Source organism: Anser cygnoides, chromosome 1 (genome assembly GCF_040182565.1).
Source record: "Anser cygnoides isolate HZ-2024a breed goose chromosome 1, Taihu_goose_T2T_genome, whole genome shotgun sequence".
Lineage (NCBI taxonomy): Eukaryota > Metazoa > Chordata > Aves > Anseriformes > Anatidae > Anser > Anser cygnoides.
In genome coordinates, this window is record NC_089873.1 from 19343207 (window position 1) to 19364751 (window position 21545).

The 21545-nt window shown below is 38.1% G+C and overlaps 1 protein-coding gene across 2 annotated transcripts; it reads left to right on the forward strand.

Moving 5' to 3' along the window:
• Positions 1–16971: 16971 nt before the first annotated feature.
• LOC136789668 (uncharacterized) lies at positions 16972–20822 on the forward strand. Of its 2 annotated transcripts, XM_066990167.1 has the most exons (2): positions 16972–18547; positions 18926–20822. In XM_066990167.1, exons 1-2 carry the CDS (start codon positions 17618–17620, stop codon positions 20654–20656), a joined length of 2661 nt encoding a protein of 886 aa, XP_066846268.1. In that variant the 5' UTR covers positions 16972–17617; the 3' UTR covers positions 20657–20822. The 2 variants fall into 2 exon arrangements, with proteins under 2 accessions (XP_066846268.1, XP_066846259.1); XM_066990158.1 differs by having other exon boundaries at positions 16972–20822.
• Positions 20823–21545: the final 723 nt, after the last annotated feature.

A 21545-nucleotide genomic window follows, 5' to 3' on the forward strand; every position in this document is an offset into this window, starting at 1 on the left:
ATAATAACTATATATTTTCATGACAAATGCCTTTCACTGTTCTCATGTAATTTCTTTTGATATCCTTGAGTTACTACTGTGAATCCATTAAGTTAAACTGATTTATGTCTATATTACGTCTATAAATCCAAACAGAACCCAGTTTTCTCTTCCCTTGAGATTTAACTAATTCTTCAGTTTTGATTTAGTTGGGGGATGAAGAAGAGGAATATTAAAATGAATCTCACTTTTCTTACAATTACTTTTTTTTTTTTTTATCTTAAAGAATTAAATCTTCTTAAATCTATTCTATTTATCTATTTCTATATCTGTAGAATTTTCCCTGTTTGGTGTCTTAGAAATTGTAAGACTTTAATTCATAAAGTTCAGAAAATACTTTTGCACCTTTTGTGTCACAGAAAATGGAAAGTCCTGAAGCAAAATTCTGAGCTGACAAAATCGCAGTGATTTAACAGTTAAGATAGAGGCTTGCATCACATACGCATATGGTATATAGATGTGAGAATCTTGGTGGGAAGGAATGTAAACATAATATGAAAGAACCTGCAAACAAATTGGTAAGATAACGTCACATTTTGAAGCAGATCTGTTTCTTATTGGGTGCATGAAAGACACAGACTTTTCTCATGGCATAGAATAGTGGAGGTTGGAAGGAGCCTTTCGAGATCACCTGGTCCAACCCCCCTCCTCAAGCAGGGCCACCTAGAACAGGTTGCTCAGGCTCATGTTCAGATGTCTTTTGAATATCTCCAAGAGAGAAACTCCACAGCCTCTCTGGGCAACCTGTGCCAGTATATAGTAACCATCACAGTATAGAAGTATTGCTTGTGTTCAGACATCACCTCCTGTGTTCCTCTTATCTGGTTCCTGGGCACCACTGAAAAAAGCCTGTCTCTGTCCTCTTTGCACCCTTGCTTTAAAGATTGTTACAGTTTCAAAGTCCACCACCAGCTTTCTCCAGGCTGAAGTCTCTTTCAGCTTTTCCTTTGGGGAGAGGTGTTCCCTTCCCTTCATCATCTTGGTGGCCCTTTGGTGGGCTCCCCAGTATGCCCATGTGTCTCTCATTTTAGGGAGTGCAGAACTGGACACAGTACTCCAAGTGTGGACTCAACAGTGCTGAGTAGAAGGTACTCTACTCAACCTGCTGGCAACACTTGTGGTGCAGTCCAATGTCTTGGCTTCTAGTTAAAGTTTGAAAGTCATTCCAGTAATAGTGAAGAGTCATACATTTCAAGGTACTTATCCTTAAATGTAGGACACCAGTGGATCTCTGGGCTTTAGTTTGGCACTATTGGTACCTAAATAAGGAGACACACTCACTGAACTTGCCTTTCAACTCCTTCTCACATGAGCCCAGTAAAATACATATGATTTCTCCAGCAATGTGCTCCAATGCGAAGTCAAATAGGTCAGTTTAAAACACAGATAGTTTGCATGTTTAAATGTAGGTGAAAACTCACACTGCCTTCTCTCATCTGAGGCAGGCGCTTGGTATCTTCAATCTGCAAGTCTGCCAGTTAGGTTGCTTCCCTTTCTTTCTACTCTAATCCTGTCCTTTTGTGGTATCAAAAGCAAACCTGGAGCAGAGAATCAGATGAGCTTTCACTGAAGCAGGCACTGACACTGCTAAGCTCAGTGTCAAACAGCCATACTCTGAGTTATACAGCTGGTACCTGTTTCAGACATTGTAGAGCAGCTCCAGTGCCTTTCTTTTCTGACTATGCTGTACAGAGACATAAATTACATCCGCACATCCTCATCTTGATAGGTAGCCTTCCCTCCCCCTCCCTTTATTTATTTTAACTGTACTTTTATTTGATCGATTTGATTAATCACAGAAATATTAAATATTTTCAACAGTGTAGAGAACTTCAAGAACATACTGATACAATTGCAAATTGCAAGAGATACCACCTGCAAGCAATGTTTTCAAACAGTGTTACAAGCTGTTAGCCTTTTGCTCTAGACAGCAGAAGTATAACCTCAAAAATAATAATAACCAAAACTCTAAGTACAGAAACTGTACTGTTCTGGTTTGTGACAGAGAAATTCTGTACCCAGACAGAAGTTGATAAAGTGAGTCAAGCATGTGGTTACTTTGCAGACATCAGTCACCATGGAAAAAAATAAGTTTATAATTTCTTACTAACCAACTAAGCAGACACTCTGCTTTTTTTGCAGAACATTTTGAAACTATGTTTTCTGTGTTTTGACAATGTTTGCAGACTAATCCAAGGTATCTAAAAGTCAGCCAAATAGCAAACAGCAAGCATGTGTGAATTTCTCATGTATTTGTTTAGGACTCCAGGATTCAGCTAAATTGTCTCAGATACTGTTGCCATATCTGAACAACACGTGAGGAAAGATAGGTAAGAAAATGGTGCTATTTAAAATGTTTTCAAGGCCTGTTTTCAATGCTACTATTTAAAATGTTCCAAGGTAAAGGAATGTAGAGGATTCACTGGTGTCAATGATTTTATTATTTTAGAGACGTCTGGATTTTTTTTTTTTTTCATGTATTACTTCAAATATTTTCATTCAAAATGCTAAAATCTGAACAATTGTTTTACAGCTGTTTAGATGTGTGTTTAGCTATGCATTTTTTTTTCTAGTAGAATTTTCTAAAGCATTCAAGTACCCAATTTTCCATGGTATCAGTAGGAATTTTGATGAGATGCAGGATCATTTGAAGCTATCAGAGGTTTCCTACATACATTCACACAGAAAAATATTTTTTTAAAGTTCTAGCAATATTCAGTGGGAAATAGTCTTCTTATCAGGAACTAACTTAATGAAAGAGCAAAAAGTTTCAAATCACCCTGTCCAGAGAACTAGAAGGTAAGATTTTAAAGTTATTTAAGGCCTGCACTCTTTTAAAATTTTAATCCTGGTTGTCTTTGTGCAAGATTCTAGACCTTTCACACATCTACTTTTACTTATAAAATATATTGCTATACATGAAAACAAGGAAATAACCTATAATTATTTGTATTATTTAAATGAAAGATTCTCAATGAATACAACGTAAAATTCTGCAGATTTTTTACCAATAATGATTCAGTTTTTAGTCTGGGGTACAAAAATTTTGCAAGCATCTTTTCAATGGTTAATCTCCAAGAACAGGTCAGTGCTGTAAATAAAAGCAAACTACTATATAACCAGTTATACAGTCATCTGCTTAGATATAACATCAAACACGTATAAGATTTTAATTGCATGGATTAAATGATAGGTAATGATATTGTCATGGTTCAAACTTGAGTGCAGCAATCTGAAAAATGTCTGTGCAACTAGCAGAAAATAAGAGTATTCACAAAGAACTGTATGAATGTAAAGGATGGATTATTTCTGGGCTGGTAAAGGAATAGTTTGTGTTGTAATTTTTATTTATTATAATAGAAGCTTAGTAGGGTGAATGTCAATAATTAATAAGTACTGCATATTGCCATAAAAAGATTGGCTTAGAGATCTCGTAAATGATTTGTTTTAGAGCTTAATCGCGTAAAAATTGCAGACATTATTCAAAAACAAATTGAATCACTATAAAACATTGTTGCAAGGACAAGGGTAGCTACATGACAGAACTAAAGGCTACTCTGAAGCTGCCAACATTACTGTCTGAAGAATCTGCCAAGGAGGCAGGTGCTGCTGACAGAAAATAATGTTCCCCTGCCTGGCATTTGGTTATACCAATGGTCAAACTTAAGACAAACATAAGTGAAACTGTGTTTCCCATGCAATGCTATTTCTCTTCTATGAAAGGTGAGTACAGTTGTGTTTTCCTAGTTCCGTCTTAGAAAATTTCTCAGTATATAGATACCTTTAAAGAATGGCTGCCTGAGAGAGAGCAGTTTTAGCAGAATCTTCTTAACTTTCAAGTCAGCAAGTCAGAACTAATAATTTCATATTTGTATTTTTGATATTCAGAAAGTTATTTTGCAAGAATTGGGTTATGCTGGGTAAACTTTGCTACAGTCAAAACAACTTAGAGCAGAAAGCTCTATTTGCTTTCCCTGTAACACTTCACATCATGGGAAACCTGAGTTGGAAACAAGAGTACAAACCCTAGGCCTATTACACAAAATCCCATTTGAGAATAGACCACGCATCATCTCACTGTACTGGAAGTTTAGGCTGCTTATCAGCCAATGGGCAGCTGGTGCAAATCTTACAACTTTTTGAAGATGGAAAGGGTAAGACTTCAGTGTATGAACCAAGAGACTGCTCTATCTTGAATACACAGGAGGCATGTTGATTAGTGAGAGAAAATTGATTAGACAGAACCCCAGAAGTACAGCTGTAAAGCTATAGTAGGTTGCCTTTCAGTTTGTCTTATAACCGAAGAGTAAAAGCCTGTAAAGAATTTAAGATGAATACAATAGCTTAGGCCTTGTGTAGACAAAAGTCGGTTGTTTATGGTTTTGGTTGAACTATGAGTTTGTTGAGGAATCCAGGGGAAAGGGCAGGGGCAGTAAAATGTCAAATGAAATGCAATGTCTGTTTTTCACATAAGGAAAGTAATCCTAGTTATCCAAAGATTATGATGAGTTCAAACATCTTGGAGGCATTGCAGATTTTTTCTGAAAATATCACCTAAGTGACAATCACTTCTCAAAAAGTCAAACCGGACATAAGGAATTATAAAGAAAAACAAATAACAAAACAGAAAATGCCATTATGGCACTGTGGGAAAAAAAAAAAAAAAAAAAAGGAAGAAAAAAAAGAAAAAAACCACATTCTTTAGCACTATCTGTGGCTCATGTCTTCCCATCTTAACATTCATGTAACAGAACCAAAAAGAAAGAAAAAAAAAAAAAAGGAAAACAAAGAGAATGATCAAAGATATAAAAAGAAAGATATAAAGAGGCTGCTATAGAAGGACAGATAATATATATATATTAAAAAACAAACAAACAAACAAAAAAAACACTTCCTGGGGAAGACAAGTTAGTTACAGGTTTCTAAAATCACAGATGGCATTACAAAGGTGAACAAGGAGGTGAAATCAAGGAGATGAATCAAGGAGGCTTCAATTATGTTGACCATCATGACACATGAGGTGATTCCTATGGGCAAATCTTGAGGTGAGACAAGAGTTGACTTGGGAATAGACTATGCTAAGTGGGTTGCTCTGTAAACCCACTAGGGCTCTGCACAGTCATTTTACTATTTATTTGAGTATTAAAATGAGGAGACAGCTGGTGATATCTCAAGACAGCTGTTCTCTTCTCTCTCCCTGCTGCCAGGACAGGTGGTCTCTAGGAATTATCTTGTTTGTTAATAAACATATAATAAAATTGCATCCGCTTGGTTAAATTTGGCAAAAAACTAATACTTCTGTCTGTCTTCATCAAGCCCCTGCCATTCATAACGCTGCAATAAGTGGGGACTGAATTGGCGGGTGACTGGTTTGGTACTTCTTCAAAACAGAACAGGTATAATGGACCAAATCCTGATAATGGCTGAGTCTAATTGAGTTTCTACACTCTGCAAGGAACTGTAGAGATTTGGGGATTAGCTCTTTTTCTGCTTCCTTTTTTGCAGTGTCATGTAGGCGGTAATTTCAAGCCACCTTGTCCAAGCCAATTTAGAATCAGGAAATTGCAGCCATTCCCAGCCAGTAAGAGTTTCTCAGTATCCTAGATTTTCTCTGTTAAAAATATAATAACAATTCTCTAGTACTCTTCACAAACATTTGTTCAACTTCTCTTTAGAAAATAAAATGAGGCTACAGAGTCTTATTTATATATGTATTTATTTTAAGTCAAAACCATTGCAATATGCACTTTATTTCTTCCTTCCAAATAACAGTTAAATTGTTTAGCACAGTTCCTTTCATAACCTCTCTCTGATGGCTTCCTTTTATATGCTTATGAAAGTTAAATCTAATTAGAATATCTGTAGAACTGTTTGGCATATGTCTCATAAAATTATTTACCCCCTGCCCTCTTCCATACTTAATACTTCCTAATTAACTCTGAAAAGAAAATGAAAAGGAATTGACAAACATATCAGCTTTCACCCAGACAAACACAGCAGAGGTCTCCACAGAGTACGATTAAAAAACAGTCACAGAGAATGAATCAATTAGTTTATCAAAAAGAGAAAATGTATTTTTTTATGACTTGAATGCAGGTCTTCAGGTTCTAAGATTTTTATTTTATTTTTTTTCCTGCTTATATATAGCCCAGGTAGTAGGTCAGTTTAGTTCAAACCCTCTATACTTTCCATTAAAGATTATGCTTGCACTTTTAAATTATTGTCTTTATATAATCAAGACAGATTGCAGGCAGCTTAAGCAGAACATATTTCTCCTAGTTTACAGGAATTAACATGAACCAGTGAACAAAGGAGTTAAAATGAGATACTGATTACATGAATAACTATTAGCATTTAAGCTTTGCAAATGCTGAAATTTGATAAGTTTATATTTTTAAGCAGCTACATAATTAGCACTTTGCTGCTTATGATCACGGAACTGAGAACATGATCCCTGAAATTCTGGTGTCATTGTTAAAACTGATTTTCCTCTTGCAGATTGCATGATGTTAGTGGCACTGACCACATTTTATATTTGTATAATGGCTTATGGTTCTGGTTAACAATTGAAGTGGTTGTGGTAAATTAGCTTTGTCTAACAGCCAAACTCCCACCCAGCTGCTCACTTACTCTTCTTAACTTAGTGGGACGGGGGAGAAAATAGGAAAAAACAGTAATGAGAAAGCTCATAGGTTGAAGATCAGATCTCACCTTATAAAGATCCCATTAATGCTCATCTATTAAATTTTTCTATTTTGTTTGCTACAGAAGTCTTTGTGATACATGAATTCCTGAAAAAGGAAGGGAAGGCAGGAGGTCAGGAAGACAGCAAGGGAGAAAGGAAGGAAGAGAAAGAGAAAGAACAAGAAGGAAGGAAGGAAAAGGTACTGATGTGTAAACACTGAGTAAATTGAATTCTTCAGCACCTCAAATTCATAGCATTAGGATCTTTGCATATATAACAGGAAAAAAAGAATAGAGTACTGTTTCTTGAAATTTCAAGTGAACAAAACAATTATAAATTAATCTACAGTTCTGGTATGTATTCTGAGGTATTTCTCACCTTTCTCTCTCTCTCTTTTTTTTTTTTAGCTGTTCTGTAGACAACCCAACTCAAAAATTTGAAAAAAAACTCCTAATTTTGGCCTTGTGAAGGTAGAATTCCTTCAATATTTTCCATACAATTCCATACACACTACAAGATAACTATCCTCATGATCTTTTTGAAAGAAGTTCATTTTTATTTTTATTTTTTTCACATTTGTTTTAAAATTACTTTTAAATAGCAATTTTTATGCATTCTTTAGCATGAAGCTAAAATAGCCACTATGTCATATTTGGGAACATTTGTAGCCAGAATGTTTTGCAGTCTACACAGGACAACACTCTTTCCTGAAATTCTTTGAAACCTTGCATTAAGGCAGATGAAGCAGAAACACAATTCTGTAGGATATGTTAATTCTGTGTTAATAATGAAAAATATATTTTCTGATTGTTTTTTGATACCATTCTAAAATTTAGTTCTTTATAATTATAATATCTGCTCTCTTACTGCTACTCGAAAGAGTGTTTCCAGCTACACAAAAAGCCATGCCTATCTAACTGATTATGTAGCGATGAAGTGAAACTGATAGTACATATGCTCTTAAATGCAAGAAGCAGGCTAAAATAAATAAATAAATAAATCATTCAATACATGTAAACTATTTTACACATATTGATATTTCACAGTTTAGTTTTTAATTCAATGGATCCTTTGAGATGTTTCTATTTGGCTCTCCGTCTCATCCTTGTGAACATGATGTTGGTTACAGTTATTGATCGTTATGTAAAAATTGTGTTCCTATCAACTTTATCAATCATTTTCTTTAATGTCAATACCATGATATCCTCTTTATATCAGCAGTGAAACTAGCTCAAATATGACAAAAATAATCTAAAAAATGAAATAATAATAAAAAGCAATGAACTGACACTATTAGAGGATAAGGTAAAACAGATTATTTTTCTAAATCAAACATGTTTCTTATATTTAACTTCCCCCGTTTCTGCTTAGAAGATTTTTTTTCCTTTTTTTTTTCTTTTTCTTTTTCTTTTTCGTTTTCCATCTCAAGATTCTGATTATTTGTAATGAAGTTCATATTAAAACTATCATTTGGTAACAAATTCTTAAATATCTAAAAAAAACCCTGAGTTTTGAAAAAGGTTCAAACTGATATATATGACTAGGTGTTATATCAAGATAAGTGTCAGGGAATATCAATTCTGTCCTCACAGGCATTGATAATTCTTCCAATTCAATGCTTTTCTAGCTATCCTAAAATTGTTAAATGTGTCCTACTTTCATTATTATCCTGCAGTGATAATGTTTATTATTATCCATGCAATGATAATATTCATGTGAAAAAGAAGTGGTAATGATGAGGGCAGAATGAACAGGAAGAAGGGGATGTCCAGGTCTTCGAATACCTAAACTGCCACTCTAACAGTAGTTGTACACTTCATATTATCACTCTGGATAGGCAAATGGTTTAAAATCTTGGGTACATTACTTTAAAGGTAAACAAGCTGACACTGAAAAGCAGAAACAGGAAAGCCAAGGGCAAGCAAAAAAAGATATAGAGAGTAATGGAAAAGTAAGGAAGCAGAATTAGTTCTGGGAAGAAAATATTAAAAACACTAATAAAAACACAATAAAAAGTACTGGTCTTTGTGGATGTCTACTTTAGTTTTGTTAAAGCAAACCGTATGCGTGCAATGGATGTTGAAAGCTAGCCCAATCCACGATATCACTTCCCTTTAGGTAATGTCTGTTTGTAGCTCTTATAAGATGACAACAAAAACATATAATAACTAAATTCCTCATGGCATCTATTCCAATTAGACACATGTTGCAGTTGGTTAATGGGCCTATAGTGATGCTCCTTAGACTTTGTGTATATTGAAGTGAAAGAGAACATAAAGACCTAGGGAAGTTCTACGGGGAACTTCTTTCAGCTGGCTTCTCATGATGTAAGATTTGTAGATTAAAACTGAGTTCCTACTAAACAGTCTTTACCTACAATAACATCATCATAAGATTCACATATATTTTTCTGGACAAAAAAAAAAAAGTGTAAGATGAATTTCAAGTAACCTTGAAGTAGGCTTTAATTTATATGTTCTGCTAATTCAGAAAAGCTAATTAATTTGGTTCTGCTTTTTTGATTCAGTTTGCTTGAATTTAATGCTTATGTTTGGTAAGCAGACGGATAAAGAGATAAATGGGTCACTGTATTTATGACTGCTCATTATTTCTTTTAATATCCATGTTGATTAGTGTAAATTCTGATTACAATTAAAATGCTTTTATGCCATCTTAGCAGTAATTGACTGAAACAGGCATTTTGTACTTTGATTCTACTTGTTAAGTAATTGAAAATCACAAACCATTTCTTGACAATTCTTTTAATCAGTAAGTTCTTTTTCAAGTGTTTAGAAATAGTTAAAGAACAAGCTCATTCTCAGATGTGAAAATTCTTGTAAATTTTTCAATGTTCTTTTCTCTCTTACTTTCTTTCCACTTCCATTAGTTTTGCATAAGGTAAAATTCAAAAGAGAAAACATAACATTCTCAATTCTATGCCAACTCTGTCCAAAGCCTAGCCTAGAGTAAACTGGCCTCTTTGCAGGTATAAATTGCATTGATATCAACACCTGCCTTTCTGCAGTTGTGTTGTAATGCATTGAAAAATGCTCCTGATTTGCACTTGTATCTAGCTGATTCTGTTCAAAATATGTACACGGCTATTTTCATAGAGTCATAGATTTATATTTTCTCAAGTTGTTTCCCACTCTCATACTTTTCATTCACAGACTTTTGTGTTTTCCTCAACACCATCTTTCCCCAAACCTCAAAAATGGATCCAGATTCTAGTTAAGTACAGGTGAGAGTCTTAGAATTAAGTTCTTGTTAATTTGATTGTTGGTTTTTTTGTTTGTTTGTTTGTTTTTTTCATCAGGTAATGATAGTTGGAATTCATAGCAGAGTCCAGGGTTTTGTATTCATACAAAATTAGTTATTGACCATAATGATTTTTTCCTTCCCATAATCATTCTGTATCAAGACAATTTAGTTTTCTTATCTGCTGAGTTGGCATAATCTTACAAATCATGGAGTCTGTATTCCATCTTTGTCAACTCCATGATCAAAGTTTCAGATCCCACACAACATGAAGAAATATGTCTGTAACAGACAGGCCATGACTCACATTCTAAGGACCAGACTTTTGAGGACAAAGCAAATATGTTTGGGCTGTTCTCATTTTGCCATTCCTAGTCTTCTGTGGACAGAAATAGAAGAGCATGTATAATTACCCAACCTGCCACCTGATACTGCTGATCAGTATACCTTCTTTGACAAGGGAGATGTTCACATGATATCATAATAGTATTTAATTATTTCACCTACTATCATACTTCTTCATTGCTACATTTTCCTCTCATTGATTTTAACATTATTTATAAAACTAGCTAAATTTTGTACAGTGAATTCAACAAAATTATATTTCTGATATCATTATGAAACAGGTTATTAAGTCAATTATCCATTTTGAGTTATATTTTGAGATCAAATTTCTACTCATATTATTTATTTTCTGTAGGTAATTCTCAGACCACACCATTCAAAACAGAAAAAACTATTTTTTTAAAAAAACTTCCAATATCAATTTTATTCACTTGAATTAAAGAACATAATATGTGAAAACATTGTACTTTTCTGTTTCTGATATTCCACCCAAGGACAGAGATCATTTTTCATATAGTAAAACACTTCTGCTTTCAGCAACAGGACTTTCCTATATTGTTTTCAGAAGCCAAATTTCTACTATTGTTTTAGGTAGTCTTCAGTATGGGTAGCATTTTCTTAGACTTTTGTCAGTCCTAAGGCCAAAAATAAATAGTTTCTAAGACATCGTGTTTGAATAAAGTCAAGTATTTTCATACAGGTTTTGTTTACACAGGGATTTTCAAGATACATAAGCTTGATGAAGAAAGTATGGCCATTACAGGTATGTTTAAAAACCTTGCATTATTGAAGTTAATGATGGGATGAGGTAGCCAGCAGCAGCTCATGTCAGTGAGGCAATCAAATGGAAACTAAATACTTGATAAAATACTCTTTGATGCATCCTGTCGATGAACATTATACAGTTTCTAAAAATTTTAATTCACTGTACAACTTGTTATTCTGTTTTATTTTTACAGCTTATATGTAAAAAATAACAGTTAATGGGGAATATGCTATTTCAAAGGTAGATGAACAGAAGAGGCAAAAGGAAATGCTGGATTTTGACTATTCAAGAAGTGTAAGTACTGATAAAGTATGGATTAGGTAAGTGCTCAGTGACAGACTAAAAATTGACTGAACTGCTGGGCTCAAAAGACCGACCAGGAGCATGAAGTCCAGCTGTAGGCCAGTCACTCCTGGTGTGTCCTGGGTCTCATACGAGGACCAATTCTGTTTAAACTCTTAGACACTGGAACACAATACACCCTCATCGAGCTTGCAGCCGATACAAAACTGAGAGGAATGGCTGAAAGACAAGATAGGTATGATAGGTATTATTCATTTTTTAGATATTCCTTCTGATTAGGAAATAGTTCTGAAAAATATTTAGTTATATTAGACATAAAGATGACTACTTAGGACTTTATTAAGATGCTGAGAACATTTCTCTTAAGTGGACATGTTGATAATACTTCCCTGAAACTAAATCTGTTTGTGGTAGATATCTACTATTTGTGGTAGATATCTTTTGATTTTGCTATGACATTATAATCTTCTGAAAGTATAATACTATATTGTTTATTATTGTTATTTTTTCACATTAAGGAGTAAAAAGTGTGATACATGAACAGAAACTTTCACACATACAATTATGCGTGTATGTGTGTGTACAGAAGACCTGCAGAGCTCTTGAAAGACTAAAGCTTCTCAAGGTTTTGGAAGAATAATAGATAAATTGCTCCCTTTAAATATTTCCTGCTACTGGAAAATACTTATTCAAGTATGAATAACTGTAAGATAATATAATAGCCCATTAAATATTATTTTTGAACCCTTTTTTTGTTTGTTTTGTAACTGTGTACAGTAAGATGACAAAGTACCAATATAAATATTTTAATGAATTTAGGAATCAGAAGGAAAAATAAAGAATTATAAATACTTTCATGAGATTTCCCAGCGTTGTAGAAAAGGTAATTTAAGTAGCTGCTGTCTGGAGGTTAAAAAATTTGGCTTCCTATGCTTCCATTGTTAGTGGAATAACCCATCCAGAATTCAGAAGTCAATCAGAACTCACAAGAAAATAAACTTCATACATCTTCCGTATTATACACTGACGATCAGAATGAATTCTAAACATTTAAACAAACTTGAATATATACTGGTTCTGAGGTAAAACAAAAATGGTCCTTAAAGATACCATTAATCTAAATGGTAGGAACATTTGCTTAAGCCAAGATGAGAAGATCGTTAACAGAGTTCAGCAGCAAGGGAGAAGAAATTCAATCAGTTCTGTCTTCACCAGTAGATATTAAAAAGAATAAATTAAATGTTAACCACTTGATCACATAGGTGTTCTGTGTAGTAAAGCAGATTATTCATCTTCTGACAAAATTTCCTTTGGAATTCTGTGAATGATATGTTCATGCATGTGCAAAGAATTTTGTGCCCTTTCTTAGCTTGGACAGGTACAATAAACATAAAATATAGGAGGAAAATATACAAAATAATAAAAATAAATTTACAGAAAATATTAAAAAATAATTTTTTAGAATTTTTAGTTGTCTTAAATAAATAGTTGTGACTATAGGAAATATTTGCTAAACAGTAAATAGAGTGCACTAAAATAATCTATAAGAAACACATGAACGTGCTGCTTAAAATCGCTTATGTGGCTGAACACCAAAATCAACAAAAATAATAATTAAATTATAAAATCTCTGAAATGTTTTGGCCTATTTTTGGTAAAATAGAAAATATTCTGATCTCATCAGATTTTTTTTTCCAAATCCATATTACATTCAGTAGTTAAAAAGCAATTCAACAAGAAGAGGTGAAGAAGAAAAATCAGTTATTTCTATTTTATATATATTTAACTCTTAAGACACCTATGTAGTAATCAGAGTTTTCTTCTATAGTCTAGCAGTAAGAAGCCTATGAGCTCCATTAACTTGCTTCATCACTAACTGTGACTATAGTCTTCCTAAATTAAGAGGGAAGTATTTATTTTATTTGGCTAAATAAGCATGACAGATTTTTTACAGTTTAATTTAAGAAGTTAGAATGAATGAAGATTATAGTCAGTAAAGCACTAAGAGTGTAAGTCTCTGTTTTCTCCTACTTTGAACTACATTTAGATTGCTTTTCCTCTCCTCCATCAGCTTACTAGAAGATGTAAAATCACATAGTTTGCTCATTTTCCTTATGTTGCTGAGATTGGATTGTTGAAACTAGCTCACAATGACTTTGTTTCTCAAAATGTTTAAGCAGATATTAACCTGTCTTAAATTTTCTTATATAAATATACCAGAGATAACAGTCTCTGATATCAAACTTTTGTTTGTTTGATTGATTGTTTAACTTTAATTGTTTGATTATTTAAACTGGAGGGGACCATTTATTCCAAACCTATCTCTAAGCATAACCAGCTTCTGAGTTGGATCCAAGCTGCTGTTGAATCTTGAAGCTCATGACCTTGTCCGATTAAGTTCTGAATATATCAAGGAACAAAGTTTGCACAATATGTCTCAGCTTCAACAATGGTTGACAACCCCTCACTGTGATTTTTTTTTTTCTTCTGTATTTGATTGTGATTTCCCCCCCAAAAATTGTTCATTACCTTCTTCTGGGACCTTCCTGGAAGAGTTTGTCTCTGTCTTATTTATAACCACTCATTAGGTAGCTAAGACAGCAATTAGATCCCCATTAGGTTTTCATAGAATCTTCACAGGATCACAGAATGGCTTGCATTGGAAGGGACCTTAAAGATCATATATTTCCAACTCTCCTGCCATAGGTAGGGATGCCACTCACTAGATCAGATTGCTCAGGGACTCATCTAACTTGGTCTTAAACACCTCCAGGGATGGGGCATTGACAACCTCTCTGGGCAACCTGTTCCAGTGCCTCACCACCCTCTGAGTGAAGAATTTCCTCCTAACATCTAATCTAAATCTCCCTCTTCCAGTTTAAAACCATTCCCCCTTGTCCTGTCATTGTCTGCCTGAATAAAAAGTTGCCCTTGCTCTTTTTCATAAGCCCTCTTTAAGAACTGAAAAGCCATAATGAGGGCACGCTGGAGCCTTCTCTTCTTCAGTGTGAACAGCCCCAGCTCTCTCATCCTTTCTTCATAGGAGAGGTTATCCAGCCTTCTGAACATCTTCGTGGCCCTCCTCTGGATCCATTCTAACAGATCCACATCCTTCTTGTTCTGGAAGTCCCAGACCTGGACGCAGTACTCCAAGTGGGGACTCACAAGCCCCCCACTTACAAGTAAAGGGTGACAATCACCTCCCTCGACCTGCTGGCCACTCCTCTGTTGATGCAGCCCAGGATGCAGTTGGCCTTCTGGGCTGCAGGTATACACTGCTGGCTCATGTTGAGCTTTTCATCCACCAGAACCCCCAAGTCCTTCTCCATAGGGCTGCTCTCAATAAATTCTTCTCCCAGTCCGTACTCATGTCCAGGATTGACCCAGCCCTGGTTGTGTACCTTGCACTTTGACTTGCTGAACCTCATTAGGTTCACGTGGGCCCAATTCTCAAGCTTTTCCAGGTCCCTTGATGGCATCCTTTCCATTCAGCTTGGTGTCATCTGCAAATTTGCTGAGGGTGCTCTTGATTCCACTGTCTATGTCACTGATAAAGATATTAAACTGTACCAGTCCCAGGACAGACTCCTGAGGGATACCACTCATCACCAGCCTCCACCTGGACATAAACTCATTGACCACCACTCTCTGGGTGCGACCTTCAAGCCAACTCCTTACCCACTGAATGGTCCACCCATCAAACCCTTATCTTTCCAATTTGGAGACCAGGATGTCATGTGGGACCTTGTCAAAGGCTTTACAGAAGTCTAGAAGTTTCATGGCTTTTAACCAATATGTCTGAAAACTATGAAATAGGCAGCAGACACGCCTCGCTCTGGTCATGACACACCTGGGATGCATCCTTGGCAGTGTTTCCATTTTCTCCTGAGTTAGATGTAGCCTTGGTATTCTGTCTGATTTTTAATTTGTAGAGGAAAAATACTGTACAGGTATTAGTAGATGAAGACAAGAAATTCTTCAGGCCAGCTGCTCAGTTTGCAGCGAATGCATGTTCACTTTTGCATATTGACTTAAGATTCCTGCAACTTTGATTTATGTTAAGACTTAAAATGGTTTTCTATTGGGGGGAAAATAAGGAAAGAAATCTATCTAGACATTAAATAAACGTGATTTTAAAGTATTTGATCATGAAAAGAATGTTTCAGGAAGAAAATTTTTGTTCCTTGCATTTATTTCATTGTATAATCTTTGTGGCTCCCTTGTATATTTCTTAATACTTTCAAAATGATGCAAATATAGCAAAATTTAGCCTAGAAGATACAACTTTTTGCCATTTCTAATAAAAGATTGCACTGATCTACAGTACAGAGTTTTGGGGCATACTCTGTCATGAGCTGGGCTGGGCTTATTTAAGCAGCTGCCTTATGCTGCCGTAAGCAAACCAAATGCTTGCTGCCTCCCCTGCCTGAGCTTGAGGTCTGACAGTGCCTCTGTGTGAAGGGTCTGGCTGGGATTCACTGCCCAACAAAGAGCTGAGTCTGGGAGAGGCTGTGGGGCTACATTTGTCCCTCAAGTGGGAGCAGTCAGAAGGCAGCAGTCAGAGGTAAGGAAGCATTCAAAGATACATCAAAGTGCACCACTACACCACTGGGGAAGAAACAACCCCCATGAACACAACACTTCTCTAGAAAACACCTCAGAACATAATATGACTTGTCAGAAGCCATATCAATTCCATTCATCTTGAGAAGGGACTTAGAAACCAGAGGGATATGGAAGGGAACAGCAGTAAGTACTAGGAAGGTTATTTTTGTACTACAGTTTTAAGAGTATTATTAATTATGTTTTCCTGTATTAATCAGATAATCAGGACTATTATACTCCTAGAATATTGATTACACCAACACTAAATCTTAGCTCCACATCTGGTATGCTCCCTTTCCCCATAACAAGATTTTGAATGTAACAAGTTTAAAAGTAGTTTTTGAAGTCAATATATGACATACATATAAAAGTAAATATATATACTGTTCTTAGGAGACCAGGCTTTGGCCTCTTCGGGGACATGCTTGGTAGAATACCACAAGATAAAGCCCTGGAGGGAAGAAGGGCCCAAGAAAGATAGTTAATATTCAAAGATAACTTCTTCCAAGCTCAGGAGCAATGCATCCCAACAAAGAGGAAGTCAGGCAAAAATGTCAGGAGGCCTGCATGGATGAAAAAGGAGCTCCTGGCCAAAATCAAGTAGAAAAAGGAGGCCTAAAGAGAGTGGAAGCAAGGACAGGTAGCCTGGGAGGGATACAAAGATATTGTCCAAGCAGACAGGGATCAGGTTAGGAAAGCTAAAGCCCTGAAAGGATTAAATCTATTCAGGGACATCAATATATAGGGAGACATTCAGGGCAACAATAAATGCTTCTATAAGTGTGTCACTGATAAAAGGAAGAATGGGTTGAATGAATGGGGATTTGAGTAACCTGGTCTAGTGGAAGGCATCCCTGCCCATGGCAGGGGGTTTGGATCTGGATGATCCTTATGATCCCCACCAACCTAAACCATTCTAGGATTCCATGACTGATTCTGTGATTCTGTGTGTAAATATATATATAAATGTATGTTGAGGACTGGCTCGCTGCGCGTAATCACGTTGATCTCGTGCAGCTGCAAGATAAGGAAATGGCGGATTACCGCACCCAGCTGGTCTAGAAAAACAAGAGCAAAGGCACGTACGCAAGGCTTGTCTGGGAACTCTTGTGAGAAATCCCAGGCAATTAGAAACAATGATAGTAGAGGGCATACTGCCCTGGGAGTTATAGTTAGATTAGAAAGGGGAACTAGCGGATAGAAGAATGCGGAACTAACAGATAGGGCAGTAGATGACGCTTACCAATAAGGAGCTTGGCTTTTGCAATATGTATGAGCTAATTATCCTGTACACGATAAAAGACAATTGAGCTATCCATTAAAGCTGAAGCATACTTAACACTCATATTGAGCGTTTGTGTCTTCCCTCCGTCGACAACAAATGGCGCCCGAACAGGGACCCTTGCTGGACGAGGACCCGAAACGAGTAAGCCGGTCTTAGGTGACGGAGAAGAAGGGGAAAGCCGGTTCTGACTACGTAACCCGGATTCCGGAACATAAGATTGGGGCGAGCAGAAGGTGACTCAGGGAGAGCACCCGGGACGAACCCATAGTGGGTCCCGCCGGAACGCCGCGAACAGAAGCTTTACACGGGGGCAACGGCACCGTAAGTAAGAATGGAGAAACAAGCGGCAGTTGATTTACTTAAGTGCTTTTTAGAAAAGCGTAAGACGCCAGATATAGATTGTCATAAAGAATTACAGGGGTTAGTGGCCTATGGGGTGGCGAAGGGTTGCTTTATTAACCCCGACACATTGTTTGAGGAGGATGAGTGGCGTAAGTTTGGTGATATATTGTTTGAGGAAATGATTAGTGAGAATAAGACGGCTAAGAAGCTGGCAAAACCGTGGCGGGCTGTTACGAATGCTTTAACAATACATCGGGTAGAACAGAAAGTAGCAGCCGCTGCAACAGAGCGGCTGGGCAAAACGTTGAGGGCGGATGAAGAGGCCAATCCGTACCCCCTCCCTCCGTCGGTCCAACAATTCACCATGAAGGCACCCGGGGGATGGGGAGAGGGGGCACGACCCAGTGCACCTCCTCTACCCCTGGAAACTCCCGAGGGAGAGGCGGCAGGCGAGGGGAGAAATAAGAATCCATTTTTGAAAGATATGCGACTCGAATCAGGGGGGTCGGAGAGAGCAGGACTCTGGGCGAAAATAGCAGGGGAGGCGTTACGTGAAGGTGATGTGGGGGCAGCGACAGAGCTTGTAGGCGCCTTCCCCGTGGTGTATTCTCCACCAGACGCCCAGGGCCAGATAACTGTTACTATGACAAATCTGGACTGGAAAATACTGACCCAATTGCGTGCCACGGTAAATGAGTCAGGAATACGTGGGGAGCCAACGAAACAGATGTTAGACTATCTGTGGTCCACTAACGTGTTGCTCCCCGGCGACATTCGTAATATCATGAAACTAATACTGACGCAGCATCAGATCCTGCTGTTTAATGCCCATTGGCAATCAGCTTGTCAGGAGGCAGTTGCGGTGCAGCGTCAGCCCGGAGATCCATTATACGGGGTCACGCTGGATGAGCTTTTGGGGGTCGGTGCATACAATCGCTTGGAGGCCCAGGCCCTAATGGGGCCGGATAAGGCAAAAGCGGCCATGACGCTAGCTAGGAGAGCACTGGACCAAATTAGGGAGCCTGGAGGAATGCCCTCCTATATGTCCATCAAGCAAGGGCGAGACGAAGCGTTTGGAACATTTATTGATAGGGTTGCCGCAGCTATACAGGTAGCTGGGTTACCCGAATATCTCAAAGGCCCTATTCTTAAACAATGCGCCCTTCAAAATTGTAATCAAACCTCTCGAAATGTTCTAAATACGCTGCCCAGTACCTGGACTATAGAAGAGGCTCTTGATCGATTGTCGCGGATACCGATAGGCTCGCAGGCGCTATTGGTTGACGCTATTCGAAAGGTAGGGGAAAGTATTACTCAGGGACTGCAGGCTAGTCAGTCGCAGGTATTCGCCGCCCTTGCCCCCCTGCAAAGTGGAAAAGGACCTCACTCGTCGAGAAGACCTGCACTACGCTGCTATCGGTGTGGCATCGCGGGTCATATGAAGAGGCAATGTGGGACGGCTAATGTGTGGTGCCCATCTTGTCGATCCAATACGCATAATGAAACTGCTTGCCGGAGAAAGACCCAGGGAAACGGGAAGACCAGCGGGAACCGCCGCCCCGCGATGACACAAAAAGCGGCCTTCCCCTCAACAGCGGCGGCAGCTGCGGGGAATCCAGCCGAAATGAATCCCTTCACCTCCAACCAGCCACCAGAGGGAGCCTTGCTCTTGATCCACCTAGCACAAGGACTCATACAGATTGAGCCCCGTGACAATATATGGGTTACTTGGGCTAACTCCACCGGTCAGTCTGCATTTTGCCTGTCTCTTGCCAAAGCGACCGATCCCTTCCGCACCTGTTTGTTCGGGGTCCCAATAGGGAACAAGGATGAGCTGAAACAACTGCTAGCACCATATTCCGCAAGTACTGAGTTGTTCCATCTTTCGTCCAACCTCTCCGACGCCGTTGTGGCGGCGCTAGTGGCTCTGAACACGAGCTTGCCATGGGATCCCCAGGAATTGGATTTGTTGGGATCAGTGGCGGTAGGGAACACCAGTAATAACTGGACACAGACGTGCTTTATGTGGAATAAAGGAAAACAGAATATGACTCAATGGACTAATGTGACCTCTCACACAAGGGGGTTCGAGGCCAATAGCAGTTACTGCGGATACAACGACACCACCAACACCACCATGGGGGCATACGGGAGCGAGTCAAGCACATGGCCAAGGCAGACTGCCAAGGCCCTGCCACCTGGCATATTCCTGATCTGTGGGGATCGAGCCTGGCAGGGGATTCCAGCAAATGCGCACGGTGGGCCATGTTATTTGGGACGCCTGACCTTGTTTGCCCCTGATCTACATAGCCAAGAGTTGCGAAACATTACTCGTCAATGGAGACACCGGACGAGACGCAGTCTCAAAACCTTGGGAAGTGACTGTGATGACCAGGTTGAACTCTGGGGTCCTGCCGAAAGATTCTTTTCGGCGGCACTTGTGCCTGGAGTGGCGGTAGCCCATGCTATGGCTAGTCTTGGGAAACTAGCTTGTTGGGCTGTAAAGCAGGCAAATGTAACTACGCAGATACTCACAGAAATGGCCCAGGACCTGGATAGCCTGCGACACGCTGTATTACAGAACAGAGCGGCGATTGATTTTCTGCTGCTGGCACAGGGCCACGGGTGTGAAGAGCTCGAAGGAATGTGCTGTTTTAATCTTTCGGACCATGGCGAGTCAATCCACGAGCAGCTGAAATGGCTGAGAGACCACAACAAGAAGATAGTGGTCCAGAATAATTGGCTTGATGAACTATTTGCAAGTTGGTTTGGGAACATGGGAGGTTGGATATTGGGTCTAATAAAAGAGGGGTTACGCTTACTGCTAATAATCGCACTAATCATAGTAGCGGCGCGAGTAATATTTAGTTGTCTAACAAAAAGGCTCGAGCAACTAACTAATAAGGTTTTTCTAGCACAAAATAAAAACGGGGGAATTGTTGAGGACTGGCTCGCTGCGCGTAATCACGTTGATCTCGTGCAGCTGCAAGATAAGGAAATGGCGGATTACCGCACCCAGCTGGTCTAGAAAAACAAGAGCAAAGGCACGTACGCAAGGCTTGTCTGGGAACTCTTGTGAGAAATCCCAGGCAATTAGAAACAATGATAGTAGAGGGCATACTGCCCTGGGAGTTATAGTTAGATTAGAAAGGGGAACTAGCGGATAGAAGAATGCGGAACTAACAGATAGGGCTATCCATTAAAGCTGAAGCATACTTAACACTCATATTGAGCGTTTGTGTCTTCCCTCCGTCGACAACAAATGTAAATATATATACATACACATACACAGATATAGATACATGTATTTGTATGTGTATATCCACATATATACATAAGGATATGTAAGTTTAAAAGATATTCAAATTGGTCACAGCTCTCCTGCCTGTCCTTAAAAAAATAAATAAATAAATAAATAAATAAATGAAAAGATATTCACTTATAAGCAGAATTTAGCTAACTATGCTCTTTATTCTAAATGGAGAGTGGTAAAATATAGTAGGTTATAGTAGGTGGAAGGAAAATAGTTTTAATCAAAAAGCCTGAATCTGTTCTCAGACCTGCTTGTAAAGCCCCACTAAAGTCAGGGGTGTTTCACCAGTGAAACAGAGGATAGAACTTGGCCTCTGAAGCTGTGTAATTAATATTGATAATAGCAACACCTTAGCTAAAATGCATTTTAGTTCTCATGAAAGCTGTTAACTGTCTTGAAGACTTCAAAACTGCCTCTTGCTGCTGATCAGGATAGCTTGGGAGCCAATATCAGGAAAAGCTTCCCAATTTGATCCTATCATTCTGCCTGAATACTGGTGTGCTGGGACTGCTTCTGAAGGTGAAGGCATAGCTCAGTCTTTAAACCAGGGCAGGTTTAATTATTTATTACAGTTACTGAATTATTCATTTCTGTTCACAAATAA